The 25,692-nt window shown below is 60.2% G+C and overlaps 3 protein-coding genes across 7 annotated transcripts in view; 1 reads left to right on the top strand and 2 right to left on the bottom strand.

Annotated features, from left to right (window-relative positions):
* FGF22 (fibroblast growth factor 22) overlaps positions 1 to 355 on the bottom strand; it is a 4,472-nt gene extending 4,117 nt beyond the window's left edge. Inside the window, exon 1 of the mRNA XM_015651481.1 lies at positions 164 to 355. Coding sequence (XP_015506967.1) covers positions 164 to 355 — 192 coding nt within the window. The remainder of the gene's footprint in view (positions 1 to 163) is intronic.
* A 209-nt stretch (positions 356 to 564) lies between these two features.
* Positions 565 to 14,320, top strand: POLRMT (RNA polymerase mitochondrial). 5 transcript variants are annotated; one of them, XM_015651568.2, is made up of 21 exons: positions 565 to 641; positions 1,214 to 1,309; positions 1,627 to 2,234; positions 2,737 to 2,867; positions 3,893 to 4,079; positions 4,491 to 4,640; positions 4,752 to 4,919; positions 5,253 to 5,423; positions 5,845 to 6,084; positions 6,319 to 7,098; positions 7,371 to 7,493; positions 9,149 to 9,271; positions 10,113 to 10,292; positions 10,391 to 10,477; positions 10,754 to 10,867; positions 11,400 to 11,449; positions 11,681 to 11,779; positions 12,103 to 12,175; positions 12,518 to 12,600; positions 12,958 to 13,037; positions 13,616 to 14,320. In XM_015651568.2, exons 1-21 carry the CDS (start codon positions 584 to 586, stop codon positions 13,663 to 13,665), a joined length of 3,651 nt encoding a protein of 1,216 aa, XP_015507054.1. In that variant the 5' UTR covers positions 565 to 583; the 3' UTR covers positions 13,666 to 14,320. The 5 variants fall into 5 exon arrangements, with proteins under 5 accessions (XP_015507054.1, XP_033376000.1, XP_033375999.1 ...); XM_033520106.1 differs by lacking the exon at positions 565 to 641 and having other exon boundaries at positions 674 to 1,309; XM_033520107.1 differs by lacking the exons at positions 565 to 641; positions 12,518 to 12,600 and having other exon boundaries at positions 672 to 1,309.
* Positions 14,321 to 15,782: 1,462 nt separating this feature from the next.
* HCN2 (hyperpolarization activated cyclic nucleotide gated potassium and sodium channel 2) overlaps positions 15,783 to 25,692 on the bottom strand; it is a 10,416-nt gene continuing 506 nt past the window's right edge. The window contains exons 2-9 of the mRNA XM_019009110.2: positions 25,363 to 25,690; positions 19,819 to 20,242; positions 18,985 to 19,146; positions 18,102 to 18,320; positions 17,807 to 17,953; positions 17,288 to 17,528; positions 16,948 to 17,112; positions 15,783 to 16,837 (exon numbers count right to left, since the gene is read on the bottom strand). Of these exons, the coding sequence (XP_018864655.2) occupies positions 15,885 to 16,837; positions 16,948 to 17,112; positions 17,288 to 17,528; positions 17,807 to 17,953; positions 18,102 to 18,320; positions 18,985 to 19,146; positions 19,819 to 20,242; positions 25,363 to 25,690 (2,639 nt within the window). The 3' untranslated portion in view covers positions 15,783 to 15,884. The remainder of the gene's footprint in view (positions 16,838 to 16,947; positions 17,113 to 17,287; positions 17,529 to 17,806; positions 17,954 to 18,101; positions 18,321 to 18,984; positions 19,147 to 19,818; positions 20,243 to 25,362; positions 25,691 to 25,692) is intronic.

The raw sequence follows: 25,692 nt of genomic DNA, 5'->3' as shown, positions 1-25,692 counted from the left end.
CGCGAGCGGCCAAGGATGGGCGGCCCGGGGCGGGGCGGTGAATGGGCGGGACGGAGGCTGGGGCTGTGCCTCCCATTCATAAATCGGCGCCCCGACGGCTGTCCCGGGTCACCGGCCGCGGTCACTCGCCTACGACCGTGGGGCGTCCGGTTGGGGACCGCACACTCCGGTATCCGCCGTCAGCCGCGATGGGCGGACAAGGGACGAGCGCCGCGGGCACAGAGTGTGGGAAGAGGTGGAGGGCGCGGTGCTGCTGTGGCCCAGGACCTGGGGACGGTGGTGTCCATCTGCGGCCCGACCCGAGAGGCGCCGAGCTCGGGCCGGAGAGGCGCGGGTCAGCCGGGCTCCACCGCATTCCCGGGCTCCGCCACCTCCCGGAGCCTCCGCCGTGCCCCGGGATCCGCGCTCGTCCCGACCCACCCCGTCGGGGCCGCTACGGCCGCCAGGGGGCGCGGGTTGTGTCCGCCGCGCTGCACTGTGGGAGCTGTAGTCCGGCTCGGCGGAACTCGCGCTCCCGGCGTGCCCCGCGCTGGAGCGGCGGGGAGGCGCGTGCGCGGTGGCGCGCGGCGCGCGCGGCCCGGGGATGTCGCTGCTGAGGCTGCGGGCGGTGCTGAGGGGCCCGGGAGGGCTGAAGGGGCCCGGTGAGCGGGAATGGGGACCCGGGCGGACACGGCGGGACGCGGAGGCACTAGAGGGACATGGAGGGACCGGCGGGGACACGAGGAGACGAGGACACGGCCCGAGTGTGCGGACGGAGCTGGGCCGGCACGTCCCACGATCCTGAGCGTTCTCTGGGATACACCTGGAAGATGGAAGGGTCTTTTAGCGTCGTGAGCGCTCCAGGGATAGACTCGGGCCTGTGGAAGTGCTGGGATTTGTTACTCTCCAAAGGACTGATACGGAAGATCTTGGACCTGTCCCAGCTGTGGGATAGCACCTGATGGTTCTGGGGGTCTTGGGGTGCTGACACCCCGTTCACAGCTCTGGGGTTTGTGGTGTCCTTGAGGTCATGTTCCTTCTGAGCCTCTGGTTCCAGGGGGTGAGGGGTGTCCCTGTCCCTCCTGCCCTCCTATGCTGCTGCTGGAGCAGCTGAGCTGAGAAACATCCTCAGTCACTCTGTCCATGCTGTGTCCAGCTGGGGCCATGGGGCAGAGTGGGGGACAGGGAGTGAAGCTTCCTCTGACCCCCCTGTCTTTGCCTTCTTCCATGGCAGGGATTCCATGGAGAATCTTCAGGAGCTACTCCTCTGCCAGCACCAAGGAGAAGGAGAACAGAAATGGCACCTGTGAGAGGACAGAGCTGCTGGAAGGTCAGTGCTGGGAGAGCTGCAGTGAGCAGACAGCAGTCAGGCCAGCCTGAGTTGTTGGTTTTAACCTGGCAGTGAGACTGCTGGGTTTCTGGGATGCTGGGGTGGGTTCCTGGGATGCTGGGGTGGGCCCCAGCTTGCAGGTAGATCTCAGAGGGACAGTGGTTGATATCTCTATCTGGGAGCAGGGCTGGCCAAGGAAGAAGTTCTTGTGTGAACCCTTTTTTCTTTGAGCATGATTCTGATACTTCCAGGGTGAGGACAGGACAGAGCCTTCTGCTGTGCCTTGTTTCTCATCACTTCTCTCTGTTTCCCACTAGTGCTCAAAGCTCGAGCGAAGCAGCTCCAAGGCAGTAACGTCCCGGAGGTGACAGTCGACAAGGTGGAACTGGCTGCAGTGGACAATGACAAGTACCAGGAGGGTGTGGCCCCTGGCCCCAGGGAGAACCAGCCCATTCCCAGGGCACGGGGTGATGGCCTGGCCCGGTCCAGCGCCTGGGCCAAAAAGTTGCAGAAGGAGATGTACATCCAGCAGCTGAAGATGAAGCAGGAATTGCCTAGTGCTGCCTCCCAGCTGGCTCTGGAGGGCCAGGCCAAGACCAAAGCAAAATCCATGAAGAGCCCAGAGATTCCAAAGATGAATGCAGCCACTGCCTGGAACCAGAGCTCTGGCAGCCCCCACAGCAAGCCCAGGGTGGTGGAAGCAAAGGAAGCTGCAGAGCTGAAGAGGCCTCAGAGCATGCCAAAGGACAAGAGTAACCAACAGGTCCTGCAGCAGACCATTCAGTCCAACCTGGAGTGCTTCCAGTTCCTGCAGCAGTCAGAGGAGGCCGAGCGGTACCTCCTGCTGTGCCACAGCTCTCCAGTGAAGAAGAAGGTGCTGGACATCGGTGCCTACAACATCGTGATGCGCATCTGGGCCAGGAAGGTACCGAGCCATGGGTGCTCCAGGTGGGAGAGGGGCTGGCTCGTGAGGAAGAGCCTCCAGCTGGTTTTACCTGTGGTTGTCACTTCAGCAAGTGTTGAAGCAGTGTTTCTGGCAAGAGGGACTGAGGTAGCATGAGGCCACAGGTCCACGTGAGGTGGCTTTGAGACGGAGAAGGGAGTGGGGAAAGGGTAGGGTAGATGTGGCTAAATCTGAGCAGGAGTAGAGGGGCATGGAGCTGTGACTTTAGGGCCACTGGTGTCAGTGTCCACAGCCTCCTTCCCTTCTCAGTGTCCACAGCCTCCTTCCCTTCTCAGTGTCCACAGCTTCCTTCCCTTCTCAGTGTCCACAGACTCCTTCCCTTCTCAGTGTCCACAGCTTCCTTCCCTTCTCAGTGTCCACAGACTCCTTCCCTTCTCAGTGTCCACAGCTTCCTTCCCTTCTCAGTGTCCACAGTCTCCTTCCCTTCTCAGTGCCCACAGCCTTCTTCCCTTCTCACCTGCAGGGCTGCTTGAACCGCATCGACCGATTGTTTTCCGTGCTGGAGTCCACCGGCCTCCGGCCCAACTTGGACTCCTACGCGGTGGCCCTGGTGTGCATGGGTCGGAACCAATCTCCTCCCAAAGTCATCTTGAGGTAACACCTGCCTCAGGTGCTGCTGAGCCTTGGGGGCAGCAGCTCCACATCCTGTGCTTGTTGAATGGGAGATGCAGTGGGTTGGGGTCAGGAAGAGCTGTCTCTTCTGTGTTCCCATCTGGATGCTCTGACCCACTTCTCGTGGTCAGATTTTGGGGTGGGCAGAGCATCCTCCCTGCTACTCCCAGCTTCTGGGGAGTTTGTCTGAGATTGTGCACGGAGAGGAGATGTGGAAGGTGAGAATAGGCACTGTTCTCCCCAGAGCTGGGCTGGGAGAGGCCTTCTTCAGTCAGGAACTCCTTGGTTCCACACCCATCCCAGGCATCTTGCTCTGTCTGGCCCCTCCATTGCTGCCTGCTGGGGCTTGGCTCCTCCATTTGTTTTTATGGCACTTGTGTGGAGTTTGCTCTTTTTGGCGGGCTCAGTCACACGCCTGGTTCCTGCAGGGCTCTCCAGAGGAGCTTGGTCAGGAGATTCGAGTAGATTTCATGGAGCATAATGGACAGGAAGGTGTCAGTGCTAAAATCAGCAGCTAAAAGAGCCCTGGAAGATCCCACAGGGTGGGCCTAGGGGCAGTGCCTGGGGCTGGAGGCACAGCCAGCTCCTCTCCAAAGGATGGAGAAAGCTTCTGATGCATTAGTGCTGAACCTCAGGGATGTATCACTGGCCTCTCTGTCCTTTGGCTGCTGACAGGTTGTAGATGCCTTCAAGGGAATGTCTCCAGTCAGCTGACTCTGAGGGGAATGGCAGTGACTGTGCTGGATGGTGTGGGAGCTGTGGCAGTGCAGCACAGGCTGTGGGGCTGCCTGTGGGCAGCTGGGTCCTGCAGTGGCTGGAGCTCAGCCTCCCTGCCCAGGGAGCTCTGCAGCAGTGCAGGCTGAGGGATGGACACCTGATCTCTGTAACCTGAGGCGGGTGACCTTGTGGGACGGGCTGTGCTGAGACAGCTCCTTCCCTGGCAGCTTCTATACAACATGCTCGGGCTCTTGGGGAAGATCAAGCCTGTCCTGTCTGCCCCTCCTCAGATACCTGCAGCAGCTGAACAGCAGTGGCTTCCATGTGGATGAGCTCTTCCAAAAGTGCCTGTTTGAGGAAGATGAGAAGGAGATGGTGCTGTGGGCCATCAGGACTGTTCAGCCCAACTACCAGCTGCCTCCTCCACCCAGCCCCGAGATCTCTAAGTCTTCTCTGCTCCAAGACTTCTATTCCAGAGTAAGCCACAGCGCTCAGGGAGGTGTTGAAGCTGGTGGTGTTCACAGGTGTTCTTAGGTACAGCCCAGGGGAGGGCTAAAAAGGAACAAGCTTTTAATCTGATCTCTGCTCAATAGCCCACACAAATCATTAAATGAATGACATTACCTACAGCCTTACAGGGGAACAGCAAAGCAGAGGGCTTGTAAGGGGCTGGAGATGGAGGGGGGGTGCTTGGGGAGGTGCTTGGCCATAACACAGGAGCAGAGCAGCCTCTGGGGTTTGCCTACCACAGACCTCTGGGCCCAGAGGTCCCAGCAAGGTCCTTTCAGCCCAGAATTGTACCACAAGCCTCTTGCAGGGAAGCTGGGAGAATGAGCACGGCTTCTCTTCCTCCTGCTTTTGGCTCTGACTGCCTCTCTCCCATTGCAGGAGACAATGGTGTCATACCCCAAGCTGGATTTCTCCATGAAGGAGTTGCAGGAGCGCTTCCAGCAGCAGCTGGAGATGGAGCTGAAGAACACCATAACCATCGAGTCAGTGGAGGCAGCCAAGCCCCTGACCCCACAGGCTATCAAAGCGGTAAAGGATCTGGGGACAGCCCTCAGGGCCTGTGGGTGGCAGCTGAGGGTCCATGAGCTGAAGAAGGGGCAGCTCATGCTGACCAACTCCCTTCCTTCCTTCTCCATGCAGCGAAAGCTGCTGGGCACCCTCCGCTCCCAGTGGCACGGCGCCATCCTCCAGGCCCTGCAGAATTCCAAGCGCAGCATGGCCAGGCCCAGGAGGCTGTCAAAGTACAACGTCCTCTACCCCTACCTGTGTCTGCTGCCAGATGAGGAGTATGTGGACATCATGATGCAGGTAGGAGCCTGCCCTGCCCTCACAGGAGTGGGGCTGGACTATCAGCCATGGGGCTGTCACAGAGCACTAATGTCCAACTTCAGCCATCAGAATTGGAATTTCCTGAGAGTTTTATCAGGTTCTTAGGTGCAGGCTGTCTGTTCCTTCTGCAGAGCAGCCAGAGAAATCCATGCTCTGTCCTGGTTGTTTTTCCTTCCTCACCATCTGCTCAGTATCATGGAAATCAGCATCTTCCTGTGCTCCCTGCACAGTAGCTTTAACTCCTGCTCTGTCTCTCTGCTGTGTCTCTCTGTTCCTCCTTCCTAAGACCTTCTTTGCCTTCCCCTTTCCCAGGTCCTCAATGATCTGTCTCCACAAGGTGAGTCCCTGGCAGTCCTGGCCAGGGAGCTGGGCTCCAAAGTCTATGACAGGTACATCATCCAGAGGAAGCTGCGCAGCCGCCAGCTGGAGAAGGTGCAGGAGATTTATGAGAACTACATCCAGCTGCTGGCAAAGGACAGCCAGGTAGGAGCCAGGTGTCTGTCCCGTGCAGGAAAGCTCTGGGCTTTGCAGGGCAGGAAAGGAAAGAGGGGAGAAGGGGGCCAAGGCCACTGCTCTGGGCACCTCAAGGACCAGGTGAGCAGGTTCTCAGAGCTGAGTGCTCTTAGGGGCAGGCAGGTCTGCAATCTGGGCAGGAGGGGCTGTGGGGACAGGGTGTCAGCACTGGGATGTGGCAAGAGGAAGGACTTTGCAGTGCCCCTGTTCCTGTTCTCACTGTTGGGCTTCCCCCAGCCTCCTCAGCCCTGCTTCCCCAAACACCCCTATCAGGGAGGACCTTGTGGGGACACAGAGATAGGACAGTCCTTCTCAGAACTACATCCCAGGTAGATAGATCCCATCCAGCAAAGCCTCTCCAGCTGACTCCATTTTCACTTTCACCTTCCAGCCTAAACAGTACTTGCCACGGGAGTACTGGGAGAAGCTGGTGGGAGAAGCAGGCTTTGGGCCTTCCCTGAGCTTGAAGAACTGCAGCTGGCCGTGTGTGCTCCTCATGCGCCTGGGCATGTACATGCTGGAGCTCCTGGTGAAGGCTGTCAAGGTGCCCAAGAACATCCTCAATCGTCGCCTGGAGTCCAAGCCTATCCCTGTCCTCTACCACGTCTACTCCTTCTACAGTAACTGGCAGGTGAGCCTCACCCTGGGGGCTCTGGGGCTGTGTAGGATACCCCTTTCTCAAAATCAGATCCTTGCAAGGGCCTTTCCTGTCCTTGCTGCCATTCCTGCTCAGGGAGGCTTTGAGGAGCCCTTGATTCTGTGTGGGTGCTCTCCTTACTTGGTGTGATCCTTACAGAATGGCTGACTGACCACATGCTCTTCCACACTCCAGCCCTAATCCTCTGCTGATGATCCTCCTCTCCAGGTTGGGCTGATAAAGCCCCATCCTGTCTTCTCTCAGCTTGTGTCAAATGCTGCAGAGACCATGCTGACCTTCAACTCCTCTGCCATGCCCATGCTGTGCCCCCCGGTGCCCTGGACCTCCCACAGTTTCGGTGCCTTTGTCCTCAACGACACCAAGCTGATGCGCTTCATGGATGAGACCACCCACCACCAGCTGCTTCTGGAGCAGTGTCCCCCCGTGAACCTTCACCCTGTGCTGGATGCCCTGAACCAGCTGGGCATCTGTGCCTGGAAGATCAACCAGCCAGTGCTGGATATTATCATCTCCATCTTCAATGACAAAGGGAATGAGAAGCTGGACATCCCACCACCCCTCTCTGAGGCTCCCAAGCCTCCCACTGCTCCCGGCCATTCCTCCACCTGGAGCAAGTCCCTCAAGCACGAGCTGTTCCTGTGCAAGAAGAAGACTGCAGAGATGCACAGCCTGCGCATGGACGCGCTCTACAAGCTCTCCATCGCCAACTACGTCAGGGACAAGGTGTTCTGGTTCCCTCACAACATGGACTTCCGTGGCAGGACTTACCCTTGCCCGCCCTATTTCAACCACCTGGGGAACGATGTCACCCGGGCCATCCTGCTGTTCGCAGAGGGGAGGCCGCTGGGGCCCAGGGGACTTGACTGGCTGAAGATCCACCTCATCAACCTGACGGGGCTGAAGAAGAAGAACGCCTTGCAGGAGCGGCTGGACTATGCCAATGAAATCATGGAGGACATCCTGGACTCGGCTGACCACCCGCTGACGGTACGTGGGAGCTTCTGGCAAGTGAAATAAAACAGAATCGATTTTGAAACAAAAAAGTTTTGAAAGCTACACTTTTGAAAGTGTAAAAAGGGAGAAATGCAGAGATTCCTAAATATCCCCCTCTTGTCTGAAAACATGGTGAAAAACTAGGGAAGTGGAGGCATGGAGGGAGGAGGTGCTGTGCCCAGCATATCCTGAGTGCTCAGGGGCTGTGATTTGAGGGGCAGAGGAGCAGTTCCTGCTCCCACCAGCCTGTGCTTTCTCATTCCCAGGGCAGGAAGTGGTGGATGAACACCGATGAGCCCTGGCAAGCCTTGGCATGCTGTATGGAAATCGCCAAAGCCTCGAGGTCCCCAGATCCAGCAGCCTACATCTCTCACTTCCCAGTTCACCAGGTAGGAGCCTGGCGGATCCTCACGGCCCGTGTGAGGCTCAGCGGGGCAGGAAAGGAACATCCAGGTCTCCAGCGCTGCAATCCCTGCTCCCCATGGCTGGGCTTTCTTAGGAATGGGAATGCAGTGTTGGGCATCTTGGCATGAGAGCTCTGGTGATTTGCTGCTGCCTGCAGCCATCCATGAGCTGGTACAGCCAAGGGCTGCCTCGTTTTCCTTGGCTCGAGCAGAGCCCAGCTGGGAGATCGCTGGCAGCTGCCTCAGGGTGAGAGCCAGGCCAGTCCCACCTTCTGCAGCCACAGGATCAGGACTGGAATTCAGCCCAGCAGGGCAACACCTGGCTGTCTGGAGTGCTTGGAGCTGTGCTTTGGGGGCCTTTGCTGTACTCTTGCTGCAAGGCTGAAGCCAAGCAGCTCTGCAGGAGCCAATATGGGAGGTCTGGAACTCTGAGGAAGGGCACGGGGACAGAGGTGGTTGTCCCCCACTTTCAGTGGCCTGTCACCATGTGGCCTGTCCCTTCTCAGGTGCTGCTAAGCTCCCTGAAGGCACCTGTCCTCCATGGTTGCACAGGGATGAGGCTGATAGTGGCTGTGGGTGAGGGTTGGCTGCTCCTTTCTCTTCTGAGGAGATCAAGTGGCTGTGACTGATAGGAGGATAGGGGAGGGCAGCAGTTATTCTGCCAGTCTTGAGGGAATATAGAATATGTGTGAGACAGTCAGGACTGATATTTTGATGACAACAAAAGATCAAGAGAGCAGCTGGGGGTGTGTGGAAGGTGCAGCTAATGAAATATCAGCAAGGACTTCTTCTGAAGGGTACCAGAGTCTCGTTCAGCCTGAGTCATCAGTCTTAATTAACAGAGCCATCATGTCCTGGTGCTGCCTTTCCACACTGCAGGGAGTGGGGAGAGGATGCAGGAGGAAGGAGGCCCTGCTTGAGGAGCCTGACAATCCTGGGGTATCTGTGGCTCCCTGGACCGGGGAGAGCCTGAGCACAGGGGGCCAGGACATCTGTGAGAAACATTGCTGCCAGTGCAGTCTGGGGAGAACCAAGATCTTCATGCACCATCATTCGGGTCCTGTCTGTCTCACCCAAGCTGCTCTTGGTTCCAGGAGGGCTGCAAAGGCAGCTGCTGTGGCAGACGCTCACTGTGCCTCTGATGCAGCTTTGGAAATCTGGGTGGGAGCTGATTTCTGTCAGAGGCATGTTTTCATCTGCTGGCAGTGCAGCTGGCTGGAGCTGCAGAGCCAGCTGGGGCTTCCTGAGGGATCTTTGCCTTTTCCTGCCTCTGATCCCACAACTGCTGAGGTTGTTTTGACTGCTTGCTCTTGGGGCTGCTTTTAGCATCCTAGATGTATTCGGTGTTTTACCAGTTTTCTGGTTTTCAGTGTTTCCACAGAGCTCTGATGTCTTTGGAAACCCACAGAGGTGGTGATGTGAGGTTTCTGATTTTAAACCTCCCAGGTCACAGTAGTTAGGGATGGACCCAAGCAGGAAACCTGGCCAGAAGGCAAATGGTCACTGCTGGGAGATGGTCACTGCCCTGAAGTGTGGCTGGGAAATGATGACCACATGAACCCTGTGCATGGGGAGGGGATGGATGAGCAGGGCTCTGTCCACACATTTAACTCCTTGTTTCCCTCGTGCTCTTCCTGCAGGATGGCTCCTGCAATGGGCTGCAGCACTATGCAGCGCTTGGCCGGGATCTCAGCGGCGCTGCCTCCGTCAACCTGGTGCCCTGTGGGCTCCCTCAGGATGTCTACAGTGCAGTGGCCCAGCAGGTGAGGCACAGTGGAGACACACAGGGTCCTTCTGGCCCTGCCTCCTCCTCTTGGTGTGCACAGGGTGACTCCCAAGGAGAAAGGTGGCGATGAGTGTGCAGAGAGCTGGGCGGAGGCAGGGACTCTGTCCCCAAGTGAGATCTGACTGGAGATGTGTCCTCACAGAGGTGGCTGGGAGAAATCTCCTGGGATTTCTGCTGTTCTGACTTGTCATGAATGAAGCCTGGGAGAAGTAGGCTGGAGAGGTGGAAGAGAGCAGTGTGTTCCTCATCCCTTGGTCAAAGCTGCCTGGCCTATGGGTTATGAGATTTTTCTTCCTTGAGATGAGTTGGAGGGAGCGGAGAGAGATTCAGCCGTGGTCCTGCTACAAAGCCTTTGGTTTCTTCGGCAAGACATGATGTGAAATTTGCCACTGGGAGAGTGCTAAGAGGCTCATTCAGCTGGCATTGGACCCTGCATCTCCTGTCTGGGTCTCAGCAGGTTTTCTCCAGGCAGCACCACAACAGAGAGCAGGAAGAGTTCATGGGGGTGCAGGGTTTTGCTCAGTTGTCACTGGGGGGCAGAGACAGAAGAACCCAAGTTCTAAGCCACAGCCAGGCTGTGTCCTTGTCCCAGCTAGCACCACCTGGTTGCCAAGGGACAGTGCTGAGGCAGCAGGGAAGGCTCTGCAGGCACAGTTATCCATGCTGGATCTCTTCAGCAGGTGCCTTCTGTTATCCAGGGGGGCTGCAGGGATTCTGATGGGGGCTTGAGACAGGCAGTGCACAGCTGGGAGGGTCCCACAGGCCACCAGCCACGGAGGGGGCTCATGCCAGCAGTGACCCAGAGGCACTCTCCTCAGGTGGAGGAATTTCGGAGGAAGGATGCTGAGCAGGGGGTGAAGATTGCCCAGGTGCTGCAGGGCTTCATCAGCCGCAAGGTGGTGAAGCAGACGGTGATGACGGTGGTGTACGGGGTCACTCGCTACGGCGGCCGCCTGCAGATAGAGAAACGCCTCAAGGAGATCAACGAGTTCCCTGAGGTAGCATTCCTGTGTGTCCCCCCTCCCTGGATCCTGTCACTTTCTGTCTTTGGCTGTCCCTTTGCATGACCCATGGCTCTGCCTCTGGTCTGTGCCAGGAGTACTTGTGGGAAGCATCTCAGTATCTGGTGAAGCAGGTGTTCAACAGCATCAAGGAGATGTTCTCAGCGACTCGAGATATCCAGGTAAGGAGCCTGTTGACCCTTACCTCCTCTTTTTCTTCTTCCCTGGTCCATTCATACACAGACAAGGGGATGTTCTGTGGGGAGAGATGGTTCTCCTGGCTCTTGGCCCAGAGAGGATCCTCCTGCCCCAGCCCAGAGGTGTGGGATTGTGCCAGACTCCCCAGTAAGAGCTGGACTGTGACAGTCTATGCCAGGAGTGAGAGTGGCCTGTGCTGGGAGGGGATGGGGTCTCCCAGCTCCACACTAACTCCAGCTCCTTCCTCCTCTCTTCTGAAGAACTGGCTGACAGAGAGTGCCAAGCTGATCGCCCAGTCAGGCCGGACAGTGGAGTGGGTGACACCACTGGGGCTCCCCATCATCCAGCCCTACTATCGCTCCAGGTCCACTGTGGTGAGTGTCCAGTGTGAGGTGTCATGGCACAACCTCCCGGTGCTGTGGTGGGAGCAGGGAAAAGACGTAGCACCACTGGTGGGTGAGCCTGCAGAGCAGGTAGGATCCCTGTGTACAGGCACATCCTCCAGCCCCGTGGCTCCCTGCAGAGCCTGGAGTGTGTGGGTGGGCTGGTGAGGAAGCTCTGCGGCTCCGTCCCACTCAGGCAGCTGGGGCACGGGCCGTTCCCCGCTCTGAGAGCCTCCTCAGGGCTCGTGTGACTCAGTCTCGCTGCTGTCACCTCCCACGTGCTGCTGTGCTGACTCACAGCCCCCCAGCCCAGCTCCAGCAGCCCTTCTCGGGCCAATTCACCCTGCGAGGGCGAAGGGGTTCCGATGCCTGCCAGCACCCTCAGGAGGGGAGCTGGGCAGGTGGCAGCTGCCGTGGTGCTGGGACACCCTGGGAAGGCACAGGCCTCTCTCCAGAAGAGTGGGGCAGTGCCCAGCCCCCCGTGCAGTGCAGGGTGACAGCTGGTCCCCCTCTCTCTTCACAGCTGAATTGTGGCATGCAGCGCTTGAGTGTGAAAAACCCCAACAGCAGCCAGTAAGTACAAACCATGGCCTGCACTGCACCCCTGCTGACCCCAGCCTGTGCTCTGGGGACAAGGTTTTCCTATCAGGGAAGCTGTCAAGGAGTGCCAGAGCTCCTGAGCTGCAGAAAGCTGAACAGAGCAGCAGAGCCTTGGCAGCCCCCTCACCCCCAGGCTGGGGGTGCCTCTGTGCCAGTGCTGTCATCTTTGGCCCTGATATGTCCCAACTCCTCTTTGTCCCGCAGGAAACCTGACACTGTGAAACAGAAGAATGCCTTTCCCCCCAACTTCATCCACTCTCTGGACTCCACACACATGATGCTCACAGCACTGCACTGCCTCAGGTAGGGAGTGGGCAGCTGGGCTCCCAACCAGCCAGTCCCTGGCTCAGGACTCTTTTGGGAGAACATTGCTGGGGCAAGGCATCACATGGGACTGAGGAGTCTCTGGTGGGTGGGCATTTGGGGTTCCTGGCAGAGAAGGAGAGGAGGGAGCAGGGCAGGGACAGAGAGATCCTGGGATTTGCCACCTCCCTCTGAAGAGCTGCTGCGCAGCGAGTCCCCCTCTTGTGTGGTCCCTGCTCCTGTCCCAGACAGAGGTTCTATGTGGGGTGGTCCAACACAGAGGGGTCTCAGCACTGCTTCATGGCACCTTTGCCTCCTCCCAGGAAGGGCCTGACCTTCGTCTCAGTCCATGATTGCTACTGGACTCACGCGCTCACCGTGGATGTCATGAACCAGGTAAAAGTGTCCTCCTGGCTCCCTTGTGAGCAAGATCTTGCTGATCTGTGCTCTGGGCCCATGCCAGACCTCGCCTCCCCTGGGCTTTGCTCCATAGGCTGATCGATTCACCCAGCTGAGGTGAACCTGGGATGTTTGCTGGCGGTTGCAGCTGATTTCCTGGTGCCCCATCTCCTCCCACTCTGCAGGGAGCACGTTGGGGAGAATCTGGAAACAGGCACTAAACGCTGCCCTGGCAGAGCTGCTGCTCCTGCCCTGGGTCCTTCCCAAGGGCTTTTGTCACTGGGGGAAGGAGGGAAAACACCTGCTAAGCTGCACCTCACTGTTGCCTCCCTGGGTCAGGTCTGTCGACAGCAGTTTGTGGCTCTGCACAGCGAGAAAATTCTGCAGGATCTGTCTGAGTTCATGCTGGAGAAGTACTGCAGGTATTCCTGACCTGTTGCTTTTCTCCCCCCACCTCCCTGGGGTCATGTCCAGGTACTTTTACAGGTTGTGTCACCTGCCTGGGGGTTGCTCTGGGGGAAAGTTGTCCTTCCTTCTTGCCTGACACACAAATCACTTTCAACAGCTGGGTAAAAACTGCTGCAGAAGCTCTGCATCCTCTGGCTGCAGAACCAGGGGAGGGTTTGGCAGCCTTAGGGCCTACCCTGGACTGCTGGGGCTGGGCTCCTGCTCTCACCCTGGGGTGCATGGTCTGTTTTGGAGGAGCTGGCTCCTGTTGTCAGGAGCAGAGGAGGGTGTGCCTGGTTCCAGATAACCCGTGTTTATTTGCTTCCTTCTAGTTCATCCAGCTCCAGCACAGCGCCCATAGCCCATTGGCAGAAGAGACTGATGGAACAGCTGTCCAATGTCCCCAGGACAGGTAGGAGCATGGGACAGGAGCATGCAGAGCTCAGGACTGTTTTGAGGCAAGGGAAATGAGATGGAGTGGTCCCCAAAACCACCAAAAGACAAAAAGCCAGAGCTGTCTCCTGGGATCAGCTTTCCCCTGCTGTGCTGGACTGCAGAGCCACGGGCCAGAGCAGTCCAGCATGTCCCCATTCCCCTGTAGCATCCCTGTTAGTGGTCCCTGCCATCCTCCCTGAGTCCCTGGGATTTCCCTGAGGCTGACCCAGCTCTTCCCATCCTGCTCTTGTTCCGCTCCCATCTGTTTCCAACCGTGAGCATTTGCTCGGAGATGGGAGTGAGGGACTCAGCATGGTAATTGCCAGGATCTAGATGATATACATGCAATGGGATTAAGGCAATTAGTTTAACTCCTTCTAATCCTTCAGCCCTGTGTCTGCCAGGCCATCTGGCTCTGCCTGACCTCTGTGTGGAGTGGCCCAGCACTCCATGGGCACAGTCCAGGGGCAGGGATCCTTTGTACACTGAAGCCACTTCTCTCCCCCTGGCCATCCCCACCTTGCTCTCCTCTGACCTCTCCTTTGCTCCCCTCAGGTGAATTCAACCTGAAGCAAGTGATGGATTCCACATATTTCTTCAGCTGAGCCCCAGCAGTCCTCAGGGCCCTGGGATAGCTCTGGACCTCCAGCCGTGGTGGGCACTGGCCTGCAATGATCTTCTGTCCCACATCTCAAGGGGAAGGAGTTGCAGCTTCCAGCCCATCAAGAGCCCTGCCTCACTCTGAAGTGCTGGGCAAACTGGGACTCTGCTGGAGCAGCTGGTGAGGGACAGGGGCTCTCCACTGTTTGCTGTCACTGCCTGTCCCAGCTCAGGGAGAGGGCACAAAGCCCTGCAGAGGGCTGCAGCTCTGGGCTGGGGGCAAAGGGGTGGCAGGAGCCAGGGTGGCTCCCCTCAGCCCACTCCCCAGTGATCTGAGCACTGTCCTTTGCCTGGCTGTTGCCTGTCCTGGGCTGATGTCCCTCTGCCAGCAGAGCTCAGACATGGAGGGGCAGGCAGCTGGCAGCTAACCTGGCCACAGCAGGAGCCCCAGCCCTGCTCTTGGCCACAGGGCAGGTGCTGCTCTGTGCTCTGCTCCAGCTCTGGGCACTGTCCTCACTCTCCAGAGCGCAGCCTCTGCAACTCGACTCATTTTCAGTCATGGGTTTTGCTGCTGCTCACTGGGGATGAGGCAGGGAAAACCACTAACTTGGGGGTCAACATGTATAATATTGTAAATAAAATGTTTTTTGAAATACAAGATGAGACCTGTGTCCTCCAGATCTTTGCCTGAAGCCTGTGAGATGCCTGGGCTCTTGCCTCACCTTGCCAGGGACACAGGGGAGGTGGGATTGCTGCCTCCCAGCCTGGCTCTGTTGTGCTGACTGGTTGGGCTTTGGTTGCTCACAGGGATGTCACATTCTGAAAATGCTTTTGTAGCAGGAACATGGAATTGTGCCAGTGCAGCTACAGTGGGCACTGGACTCTCGCAGGGGCCAAGGACAGCATTTTCAGCCAGGAGCCTCCTGTTCTCACTGGACTGTGGCTTCCCAGACCTCCTCTCCAGCAGGCTGGTGCTGCAGATGGTTGGCACCTTGTAACTGGAGCTGTGTTTGGCCCAGTTCTCGGCTGTGCCCTATAACCACAGGCTCACAGTCAGCACCCAGCTTCTTCCTGGCTGCTGCTGAAGCAAGGGGAAAGCTGCTGGCAGAGGCTTTTCACCTTGTGGCTTTGCTGGCAAGGGAGACAGCTCTTCAAAGGACAAAGCTGCATCCCACAGCCTGAGCTGGGGCTGTGCCCAAGTGTTCTGGCTCCCGGGGCCGGGCACAGAGAGCGGGAGGCACGGCAAGGAGGGACGGTGGCGAAGAAGCAGAGCCGGAGTCGTGCGTAGCTCTGTCAGCTGCTGACGTTTATTGCACAGGATGGGCTGGATGGGAAGGTGGACACTTGGAGTGGGGCCCTGTCCCTCCGGCTGCTCGGCCGCAGGGTGCCGGGGCTGGCACGGGCCCCGCGCTCGCGGTACATTCAATGTGGAAGGCTCCAGAGTGCGAGGCAGCGAGGCACACACACACACACACCTGCACACACACCTGCACACACACCCACACACGCACACACAACACACGCACAGGCACCCGGTACACTCGGTAGGTGCCTGCCCCAGCCCCAGGGCTCGGGCTCCAGCGCCTGCCTCCGTCCTAGCGCTGCCTATGGGGACACGGGGCTGTGCTCACCCCCAGCCCCGGAGTGTGGGGACAGTGTGTTCGTGGGTGCTTACAAGCCTCAGGGCGACCATCCCTCAGACCCTTCCCAACTTACCTCCAGTCCTGGACCATCACCCCTCGCCTTGGGTCTGTGAGAGGGGCGCAGGGACACGCGCGGCGCCGGGGCTGAGCCGCCAGCCCCGGGGAGGTGTCCTGCGGGTCACACACAGGGATGTGTTCAGGTCAGAGATATCATACACAGAGTTGGTCATGGCGAGGATGCAGCTGTGGCTTCTATGGGCAGCCGGGGAGGCCAGGGGGCAGCGGGGCATCGCCGCGGGGAGCGAGTGACAGGGTCAGACTTTGGTCGGAGACGACACACCCGGGGGCTCAGCCCAGTGACCCCGCGGTGGGGGAAAGGGCACAGCAAACCCAGGCCCACCCTCGGCAGCTGCCCCGCTCTGCAGCGGGTGGCAGGAGGGACCGGGGAGCGGGGCTGGCGCCGTGGCGGGGGGCGGCAGCCGGCGGTGCGGCCGTGGCCCTCACCCGGCGGCGCAGGGCGGACGCGAGGTGAGCTGGGGCTCCCCGCCGCCCCTCCGGTGTCCCCGTGCCTGGCGCGGAGGTCACAAGTTGGAAGACAGCCTGGACTTGGCCGGGTCCGTGTCGGGCGTGCTGGACGCCGAATCCTTGCGGGGCGCCGCCGAGTCCTGCGGCAGGGCGGGCGGCGGTGTCAGCCCCGAGCCCGCGGGCGCCGGGTGGGCCGCAGCCCCCCGAGAGGGCGCCTGGCCCCGCAGCGCGGCCGGAGGGCCGGGGCCCGGCGAGGCGGCGGCCGGGCCCCCGCCGATGGAGGTGCTGGACTCGCGGGCAGAGGCCGGGGGGCTCTGGGTGCTGCCGGCCGCCAGCCCGTGGGGCAGCGAGGGCTGCGAGGCCGAGAGGGGCCGCGAATCCTGGCTGAGGCTGCTGGTGTGCAGCGCCTGTGTGCTCTTGTGGGCGGCCAGGCGCTGGGGCGAGCTGGGCGCTGGCTGCTGGCTGAGGGACAGCTGCGAGCCCAGCGGCCCGGGGGCGCCTCCGTAGGCGAACGTCCGGCTGGCCAGGGGGCTTTGGGATGGTGGGCTGGCCGCGGCCGCGGCGAAGGCGCTGGTGGAGACGGGCAGGGCCGTGGGCTGTGCCGGGTCCTGCGAGGGCGAGGGGTTGGCGTGGGGCACGGGGGGCTGCGGCTGCGGCGGGGGGCTCTGCTGCAGCAGGACGGGGGACACGGCGAAGGGGCTGGGCACGGCCTGGGCGTACTGCAAGCGGCGCATCATGCGGGGCGAGCCCAGCGCCATGGAGCCCACCAGCGGGCTGGCCATCTGCGGGCAGAAGCTCATGGCGACGGCTTGCTGGAGGGTGGCGATGGCAGAGGTGACCTGGGGCTGGACGGGGCTGTACATGGCCGTGTGCTGCTGCAGCTCCGCCTGCTGCACCATCTCCCGGTCGTACTTGACGATCTCCTGGATGATCTCGTTCTCCTGGTTGTTGAAGACACCTGAGTTGAGGTCGTGCTGCACTTTGTGGAGTAGGATTGAGTTCTTCTTCCCTACAGGGAAAGGAAGCACCGTGAGACCCTGTACTGGTACTATGCTGAGCTCCCATGGGAACCACAGCTGACACCCCCTCTCCCCCTCCAGGCTCCCCTCTGTGTCCTACCGATGCGGTCGAGACGGTCGATGGCCACAGTCTCAAAGGCCCGTCTCATCATGGGGTACTCCTCCAGCACCTCGTTGAAGTTGTCCACTGAGAGCGAGTAGAGGCGGCAGTAGGTATCTGCACGGACACTGGCCGTGCGCCGGCCACGGGTCAGCAAGCAGATCTCTGGGGGAAAAATGCCAGGGCCAAGGTCAGAACACCACCATCGAGGCCAAAACAGGGCAGGCCAGAAGCAGGATGGGAGAAGCACCAGGCACTGAGTGTCCTGGGACAGCACAGGTGTCCCAGTGCCTCTCACACACCCTGAGAGGGGACCAGGCTCAGTCCTGCCAATGCTCACCCCCAAAGTAGGAACCATCGGAGAGTTTCATCTCCTTGTTGCCCTTGGTGAGGATGCTGACCACCCCGTGCTGGATGAAGTACATCTTCTTGCCGATGGTGCCCTCTCGGATGATGTAGTCACCCGGCTGGAACACCTCAAACTTCAGCTTGGTGAGCATCGCCGTGACGAAGTTGGGGTCGGCGTTGGCAAACAGCGGCATCGAGGCCACCAGCTTGCGGCAGTTGAAGTTCACGATTTCCTGTGGGGACGTGGGTGAGCCCAGGAATGTGGGACATAATTCCCCAGGGACATGCTCCCCACCCCAAACAGTCTTATGGACACCCTGGCATGAGATTGTGCATGGACACACTCCCACATGGAGCTGCAAAGCTGCAGCAAGAGGTGTTTGACCCCGAGTATGTGCATGGCAGGAGCTGATGGGACCCACAGCAAGGAGCAGGAGATCCCTTCCCTTGGCAAGGGGGAGCAATGCCCATCCTCACTGCAGCATTCTTCTCCCAGCTCCCCAGCCCTCACCTCACGCAGGGGCTCGTTGAGCTCCCCCAGGATGCTGTCCTCATCAAACATCTTGCCCTGGTAGCGATGCTCGTAGTAGTCGTGGATTTTCTGGCGGAAGTCGGCGGGCAGCTTGTGGAAGGACATGTACTGCTCCACCTGCTTGTACTGTGGGGAGAGGTGGTGTCAGCTGGGACCTCCACCCCCATTCCCCACTCCATCGCCCCACTCCTGCTCCTGGCTGGGAACCCTCACCCCACGTGGCTGCGGCTCCAGGAGGGGACAAATCCATGGGCCCTGTGCAGCTCAGTCCTACCTTCTCCTGGTACTGGCGCCGAGAGGAGTCCAGCGACTGGATGAGGGCGGTGGCGTGGCCAATGAACATGGCGTAGCAGGTGGCCCCCACGATCATGCTCAGCATGGTCAGCCAGATGTCCGTCATGCTCTCGGGCGCCTGCTTCCCATAGCCGATGCAGAGCATGTGGCTCATGGACTTGAAGAGGGCGAAGGAGTACAGCTCACTCCAGGAGTCGTTCTGCGGTGACAGGGACAACAGCTCAGCCATGCACACGTGTGTGTGTGTGTGTGTGTGTGTGTGTGAGCATCACCCGAGGGCCCAGCGCCCTGGCTCACACCTGGCCACAGTCCCACTTCTCTCCCAGCAATAGGAATTTGTTGATGAGCAAACTTTTCCAACTTTCCAAAGTCCCCCGGCAAAGTAGGCAGGGAAGGAGAAGGGTGAGAGAGGCAGGGGAGGAAGAGGAGGAAGCCAGGCGGAACAGAGCAGAGATGGAAATTTGATGAAACAGGATGAGACAGACAGGGGAAAAGGGCCATTTGCAGGAGGCTGCAGGGCTGAGAGGGAGCAATTAGAAACAGGGACCATTATTTATTAATAGCAACTTTGTGGCTAATGAGCAGGAGAAGGAGGCAGGGGATGGGGCCAAGAGCCCCATGTCAGCATATTCCTCCCACCCAGATCAATCCACTGCTCCAGGTCTTGTGAGACCTCACTGGGGTGATGGCAGCAGTCAGGGCAGCATGGGGCTGGGTGCTCTGTGCGCCGTGGGGCACCACAGCCCTGACCCACGGGGGAGATGGCATCTCCTGGGGGTGGAGGATGGAGGATGGATGATGTGGGCATGGGTGGGAGCCCCAGGGAGCAGGCAGGAGCACCGTGTGGGGCAGATGGAACTCACCACCATCCCATTGATGGAGACCCAGCAGTTCTGGGGGAAATCCTGCAGCATGGGCACCAGGAACTGGAGGCAGCCATCCCAGTGGCAGAGCAGCAGCATCATCCCGATGAGGTTGATGATCCTCATCACCGCGCTGGCCAGGTCGTAGGTCATGTGGAAGATCTGTGGGTGGGTGGGATGGCAGGAGGTGAGCGTGGGGACTGTCCCCCACAGCTCAGGGCACCGACCTGCATGGCCTGGAAGAGGCTCCCATGGCTGGCCTGGCTCTGGCCTGGAGGTGGCTGTGCTCCACCTGCCTATTTATAGCTGGTGGGTGCCGCCGTGCTGCCGCCCGGGAAGCGCTGATGGCAGCGAGCCTTGGTGAGGATCAGGGAGACACAAATACTCTGGGCACTGAGCAGGGCAGCTCCCAGGGCACTGAGTGCAGGGTGTGGGCCAGAGCTGCACACCAAAGCTGAGCATGTCCCCTCAAAGCAGGGTAGATCCTCGAAGCTGGGGACCCCAAAGGGCTTGGGGGTCCTGCTGTCCTCCCCAGTGCTCCCTGAGCTCCTGGTGGGGTAGGGAGCCAGAGGGGAGAGAGGCAGGAGGTGCTGAGCTAAGCAGGGGGACAGGATCCTACAGCTGGCAGAGCAGGGGTGGGTGCTATATCACAGCTCAGGGATGCCCCAAACCCTGCAGGATGGCTCACAGCCACCCACCAGCCCCACAAACAGCCCCACACATCCTCTCCACCCCGCCGTTTGTCAGGGAAGCACTGCACTCGCAGGGCCCCTCCAGCTCCCGCACTCTCCAGACATCCAGCTGCTGCCAGAGGGTCCCACAGCAGGTCCTCACCTCCTCCCACTGGTGGATGTAGCGGATGAGCCGGGAGAGGCGGAGGAGCCGCAGGAGACTGAGGATCTTGGTGAATCGGACGATGCGGAGGGCGCGGGCCGTCTTATAGACCTCCGAGTCTATGCCCTTCTCCACAATGAGGAAAACGTAGTCCACAGGGATGGAGGAGACAAAGTCCACCACAAACCAGGTCTTGAGGTACTTCTTCTTGATCTTCTCGGGGTCCAGGATGATTTCTGTGTTGTCCTCAATGACAATTCCTGTCCGGAAGTTCAGCACCAGGTCCATCAGGAAGAAGGTGTCAGAGACCACATTGAACACGATCCAGGGGGCCGTGGTCTCCTCCTTGAAGAAGGTGATGCCCACGGGAATGATGATCAGGTTTCCCACCATAAAGAGCAGCATCGTGAAGTCCCAGTAAAATCTGGGGAGTGAGAAGATGTTGGGGAATGTCACCAGTGCCACAGAGTCCCCCGCTGTGCCAAGGGGACCCGGCCACCATGCCCTGCCCTAAGGGACCTGCATCACTGGGCTACTGTCACTCTAATGCCACCTCAGGCACAGGAACCCCTTCATCTTCCCAGAAACCACATCCTGCTCCCTGCTCTCCAAACTGCCCCCAGGATGATCCTGCAGCCAGCAGAGCCCCTGATTGAGTCAGAGGATTGGGCTGAGGGCTTCTGCCGGTCTGATCTGGCCCGTGGCAGCAGGTCCTGGGGAGGGGAGAATGATGGCACCAAGCACCGGAGGGGGACGTGCTTCAGCTGAGCTGGTTTTTTTGAGCATTCTGGGGATTGGGGACCCCCAAACGAGGGGCAGTGCTCAGGGTCCCGGGTAGAGTCAGTACCCGAGAGCCCTGGGAGCAGCCGCCCCTTTCTGCACTCCCAGAGTGGGGACCCAAGGACAGGGGACAGTCCCCAGGGACAGCCAGGGCCACCTCACCCCGGCGCCTCCCTGGGCCAGGCTGGCTCGCGGTTTTGGGGGTGCCGGGGCGGGCTCTGCCCGCGGTGGAAGGAGCCGCCGAGGCTCCGGTGCAGCGGAGCACGTAGGGCTGCAGCTGGCGGCGGCAGCGCCCGCAGCCCCGGCCAGACGCGCGGGCGGTGCGGGGTGGGCGGCAGCCTCCGCCCCTGGCCCTGCCTGGGCTGCGCTGCTCCTCCGCCCCCCTCCTGCCTCACCCCACCCTTCTCCCCTTTCTCCTCGTCCCCCTCTCCCGGGCCACCGATGACCTTTGTGAGCATCTGCAAGGTCACAGCAGCAGCTCTGTCACGGCAGGATGACGCGGAGGCCACCTCGCCTCGCCCGGCCGGGGGGCAGGAGTGGGGGGATCCTCCTCAGTGCCACGGGCACGGACACGCAGGACCCCCGCCCACGCATCCAGCTCAGCCCACCCGGGCAGGGTGAGGGGCTGGGGGTGCCACGCTGTGCCCCGGACACGCTGCTCCCTGCGGGACGCGGGGGGCGAGGAGGAGATCCCCGCGCACACAGGAAGGGGCGATGGGCCATGGCCCCCCCTCCCCACTGCGCAGAATAGCGCAGGACCAGAAGGAGCTGAGCATCCCAGCTCCTGACCTTTCTCCAATGACACCTTCCTCATGTGAGACATTGCCGTGGCAACCGTGAGTGATGTCACTGCTGCAAAACGATGACTTCACACCAGGGCGGTCCCCAGGGTACCCTCGGCAGAGGAGCTGTGTTCCCCGTGCTCCCCTACACCGAGCTCCGGCTCTGGCACCAAACAGGCCCTGATGGACCCCTGGGCTCCCATGCACGGCGCGACCTTCCAGGGATGCCGAAATCAGCAGAGGGGCTGGATCTGTCCCTAAACCCCCTGGCAGCTCCCGCTCTGACTGACCCTGCTGCGCTGCGTGGGTCCCACAGGGGCATTAGCCATGCAAAGCTGCGAAGAACAAAGATTAAATAACCACGCCAGCTGGGCAAAACTCCCCTCTGGCTCCAATCCCTCTGCAATCTGGCTGAGCCAGGGCAGAATTCGGCCTGCGGAGAAAGATAAACTGCTCCTGATCCCCCACTGCACACAACTGACCCTGTGCGATCGCCCCGGGGACCAGCGTGCGATGCCAACGCTTTCTTCCTCAGAAGGTTCGTGTGCATAGAAAAAAGATCCAATCCAGGCTACTAAAAATATCTGAAAACAAATTAATCAGGATCCTCGACACCCCTCCTTTGCTTCTGACCCAATTGTACGACAGCGATGATGACAGGAGATGCCCAAAGCCCCTGCGAGAGGCAGCTGTCACCTTCCTGCTCCATCACCCGCCCAAAGCCTGGCACAGTGGTGCTGGTCTGAGGTCCTGGGCAAGATAAGAGAAGGGTCCAAGCCCTAGAGGGGGGCATGGCCATGAAATGCCAGGGTAGTCCCTGCTTAACTCCACTGGCAGCACTCAGAGCTCCAGGGATTGCCAGGGATGATCCAGCCACTCCGGTCTGTGCTGATCCCATGGAACAGGGATGAACAGAGCTCCCTCTGAGCCCTTTGGCTCTGATGGGGCCCAGATGCAAACCAGGCTGCCTGGTGGGCAGGAGCAGCAGGGGATCAGTGAAAGATCGGTGTGGGATTGGCACAGGATTGGGGCAGGATCGGCACTTTGCGAACTTGCACTAAATACTCATATTCTAAAAATGAGATTGCTGTGAGAAGTGGCTTGTGAAGCCAATGGCAGGAGTTTGCCCAAGCTGTGGTGGCCAACGCGCTGTCTGTAGCCCCAGATCCCAGTACAGCCAGCTGTGATGAATGACTGGTGCCCTCTCCTCTGGAAAATCTTTTACCCCGGGGTCCCTGGGGAAGGGGGGACAAAGGCTTTGCAAACTGCTCAAGGACCCAAACCTTCACCATTCCCCAAGTTGGTCACAGCCTGTCCTCCCCTTGAGCGGTGGCTGACGCTGCAGAGGGAGGGACCCAGCTCCCCAGCACCCTCACCACAGGGAATGGGAACACCAGGACCAGCAGCAGAGTCCCTCTGCTCAGGAGCCCCTGTGGTGGCACCATGCAGGCAGAGGGAAAGCCCCTGAAAGCATTTAAACCTGGGTGAGGAAGGCTCCAGCCAAACAACACCCGGGACACGTTCTCTGGAAGCATCTTTGCCCCTGATTCACATGCAGGAACGGATCTTGTGACAGAAAATCATCACCAGTGAGAACCTCTTGCTCAGCTCCAAGCCCAGTCCCAGCCCAGCCTTGAGGAAGGCTGGAGGAACCCTTGGGCAGCCCCTTGGTGGTCACAGGGTGATGGGCACTGCCACCACCTCCAAACCATCAGCTGCAGCTCCTGCAGCTCCTAAAGCCCCAGGGCTGGTGCAGAAACCCCAAAAGAAGCAATGAAGGAGTTGGTGCTGGCTTGGCTGTTCCTTCAGAGACCCAAAAGGAGGTGGCCCTGCTCCAGCACACACTTACAAGGTCTCTTTGATCAGATTCACAGCTCAGGATCTCACCAGCCGCCCTGATTGCTTCCTTGTCATTCAATATTTATGTAAACAGCAACTTTGGTTCCTGGAGCAAATCTGCCCTGAATTGTGTGTGAACGATGGCAGCACCATGGCCGTGAGGAGCCAGGATTGCTAAATGATGCCGATTATGAAATGATGTCACAGATGCAGATGGGTAATGATTTTCTCTTAAGATGGGAAATGGGTTTTGCAGGGTCACGCTCCATTATCATTACAGGATAAATGCTTTTTTGATTATTTCAAGGCAGGACAACAGGGGAGGGATGCACTGATGTCCCCAACAGGCAGAGCGGGTTCCTCAGCCCAGCCTCGCGTGGGCTGATCCTGTTCCTGTGCACAGTTGTGGAGCTGGAGGATGCCATGGCTCTGCCTGCAGCTCCTCCCCACTGGGCAGGGAACTCTCCTACGCCACTTCCAGCATCAGAACACAGGCAGCCACTCTGCCCCAATGGGTTTCAAGTCTCGATAGCGGTTCCAGGAGGACGAAGCCCGTGCAGGGCAGGACAGCCAGGGTGACTCCCCAAGGTCACTCCAGCACCCACCTGCCCGCTGCAAGCACCAGTCCAGGGAGTGCTGCTGCTGCACTCTGGGGAATCCTCTGAGACCTCAAGCCCACTGCAGGCGCACTGGAGGGAGATCCCCGCTCTTGGCAGCACTGTGGGCTCTGCCAGCTCAGAGAAGCAGGGCAGGCTCTGCCCCGGTGCAGGCATGGGGGTCACCCCACTCCCAGCCTCCCCCAACACCCCACAACTGCTGAGGGTGAGGAGCACAGGGAGTGAGGAGGGGCCAGGTCCTCCTGCTCAGCAGCCCCCAGAGGTGGCACTACCACCTCTGCTCTGTCACGGCAGGGACAGTGGAGTTCCCTCTGCCACAGGACCAGCAGTGGCCACTTCTCACCCCAAATCTGCAGCAGAACCCAGTGTCCAGCCAGTGAGATGAGGAGGGGGCTCCACTGGGTTCCCATGGCTGGTTCCCAGGGTGGAAGGGCTCAAAACCCTGTGCAGGAAGTTGGCCCTGAGAGGAGGCCAAAGGGCTCCAACTGCTCCTCTGGAAGATGCCAGAGCAGCCCAGGAGCAGCACACAAGGCTAAAAGCAGGAGGTGAAGGTGCTGGTCCCTGCCCTGAGCCCACGGCCACCTCCACCTGCCTCAGGGAACCCCAGCCCATGGGGACCCATCAGTGTCAGCAGTGAACAGAACCTGAGAACCGTCTCAGGGGGATCCCCCACTCAGACACCCAGGAAACCCTCCTGTGAGCCACCCCAAACCTCCCACCAGCACAGCAGCACAACGACTTGGGGCTGAGCCCCTCGGACCCCCAGCCCCGGTCAGATGCTCCTCCAGCCCCTTTGAGATCTCTGGAGCAGAGTCCTCCCAGTGCTGGTTCACCAGCAATGCCAGCAGGGTCTCGGCCTCCCCATCCCTGCAGGATGCCATGCTGCCTGCCCCAGACAGCGCAGCCATCCCTCCCGGTAGCTTTCTCACGACTCGGAAAGCGTTTGCCACTCTGGAGCTCGCCGGGGCTCAGGGGATGGGAAGGAGATGGAGCTGCAGAGCCTTTATCCAGGGTTTGTCATTCCTTGCCTGTCAGACACACAGGCTGGATCCTGGGGACTCGAGTCCTCTCAGGAGCGAGAAGGATCCCCCTCAAACCGGCTGAAGCCCAGGGACAGAATCAGGCCTCCTTGGGGGATGGGGGAGCCTTCACAACGCTCTGCCAGGCAGCGGCAAAGCACGTCTCCCTGCCCAGGGAGGGGGACACCGAACCGCAGAGAGCTCCGGGGACAGAGCCAAGGCCCGGTGGGGCTCGGGAGGGCCAAGCCGGGCCGAACCGGCCGAGACCCCGGGAAGGACAAGGGGACGAGGGGATGCCCTTGCCCAGGCACCGCGAGGGCTCCCGGCATCCCCGGAGCGGCGGCTGCTGCGCTGGGGAGGGGGATGCCCGGCTCGTCCCCTCCCGCGCCCGGCGGCGGCTCAAGGTGCCCTCGGCCCGGCCGCACCCGGCGGCTCCGCTCCCCGGCCCGGCCCGGCCCGCTGCCCGGCCCCGCGGGATGCGGCCGAACCCCGCGGGTACCCCCGCACCTGAAGTCGCTGTAGGGGTGGATGATCCAGGCCCCCGCCGACTTGACGCGCTCCTGCTCCCGTTCCACCGCCTTCTGCGAGCCGAACATCCGCAGCGAGAACTTGTTGACGCCGGGCTGGAGCATCGCCCCGAACTGCCGCTGCATGAAGCTGGCCTGGCTCCCGCGGACCTCCTCGGCCGCATCCTCGCTCGCCCCCTCCTCGGCCGCCTTGGCCCCGCCGGGGGATGCGCCGCCGCCGCCGCAGGAGAAGGAGACCTTGGGCTCGCGGGGCGGCTCCGGGCCGGGGCTGCGCGGAGGTTCCCCGCGACGGCACTCGCCGTTCGGGGAC

The sequence above is a fragment of the Parus major genome, chromosome 28 (genome assembly GCF_001522545.3).
Source record: "Parus major isolate Abel chromosome 28, Parus_major1.1, whole genome shotgun sequence".
Lineage (NCBI taxonomy): Eukaryota > Metazoa > Chordata > Aves > Passeriformes > Paridae > Parus > Parus major.
The sequence above is the reverse complement of the archived record's forward strand: the minus strand, read 5'-3'. Positions and strand labels throughout refer to the sequence as shown.

What these genes read in the sequence shown, in the direction of transcription:
- POLRMT (XM_033520106.1), top strand. Translation starts at nt 1,123, where the DNA reads ATGCTGTGTCCAGCTGGGGCCATGGGGCAGAGTGGGGGACAGGGAGTG. An exon ending in AGATCAACGAGTTCCCTGAG is followed by an intron (nt 10,293 to 10,390) that starts GTAGCATTCCTG and finishes GGTCTGTGCCAG; the next exon opens with GAGTACTTGTGGGAAGCATC. An exon ending in CAGCGACTCGAGATATCCAG is followed by an intron (nt 10,478 to 10,753) that starts GTAAGGAGCCTG and finishes TCTCTTCTGAAG; the next exon opens with AACTGGCTGACAGAGAGTGC.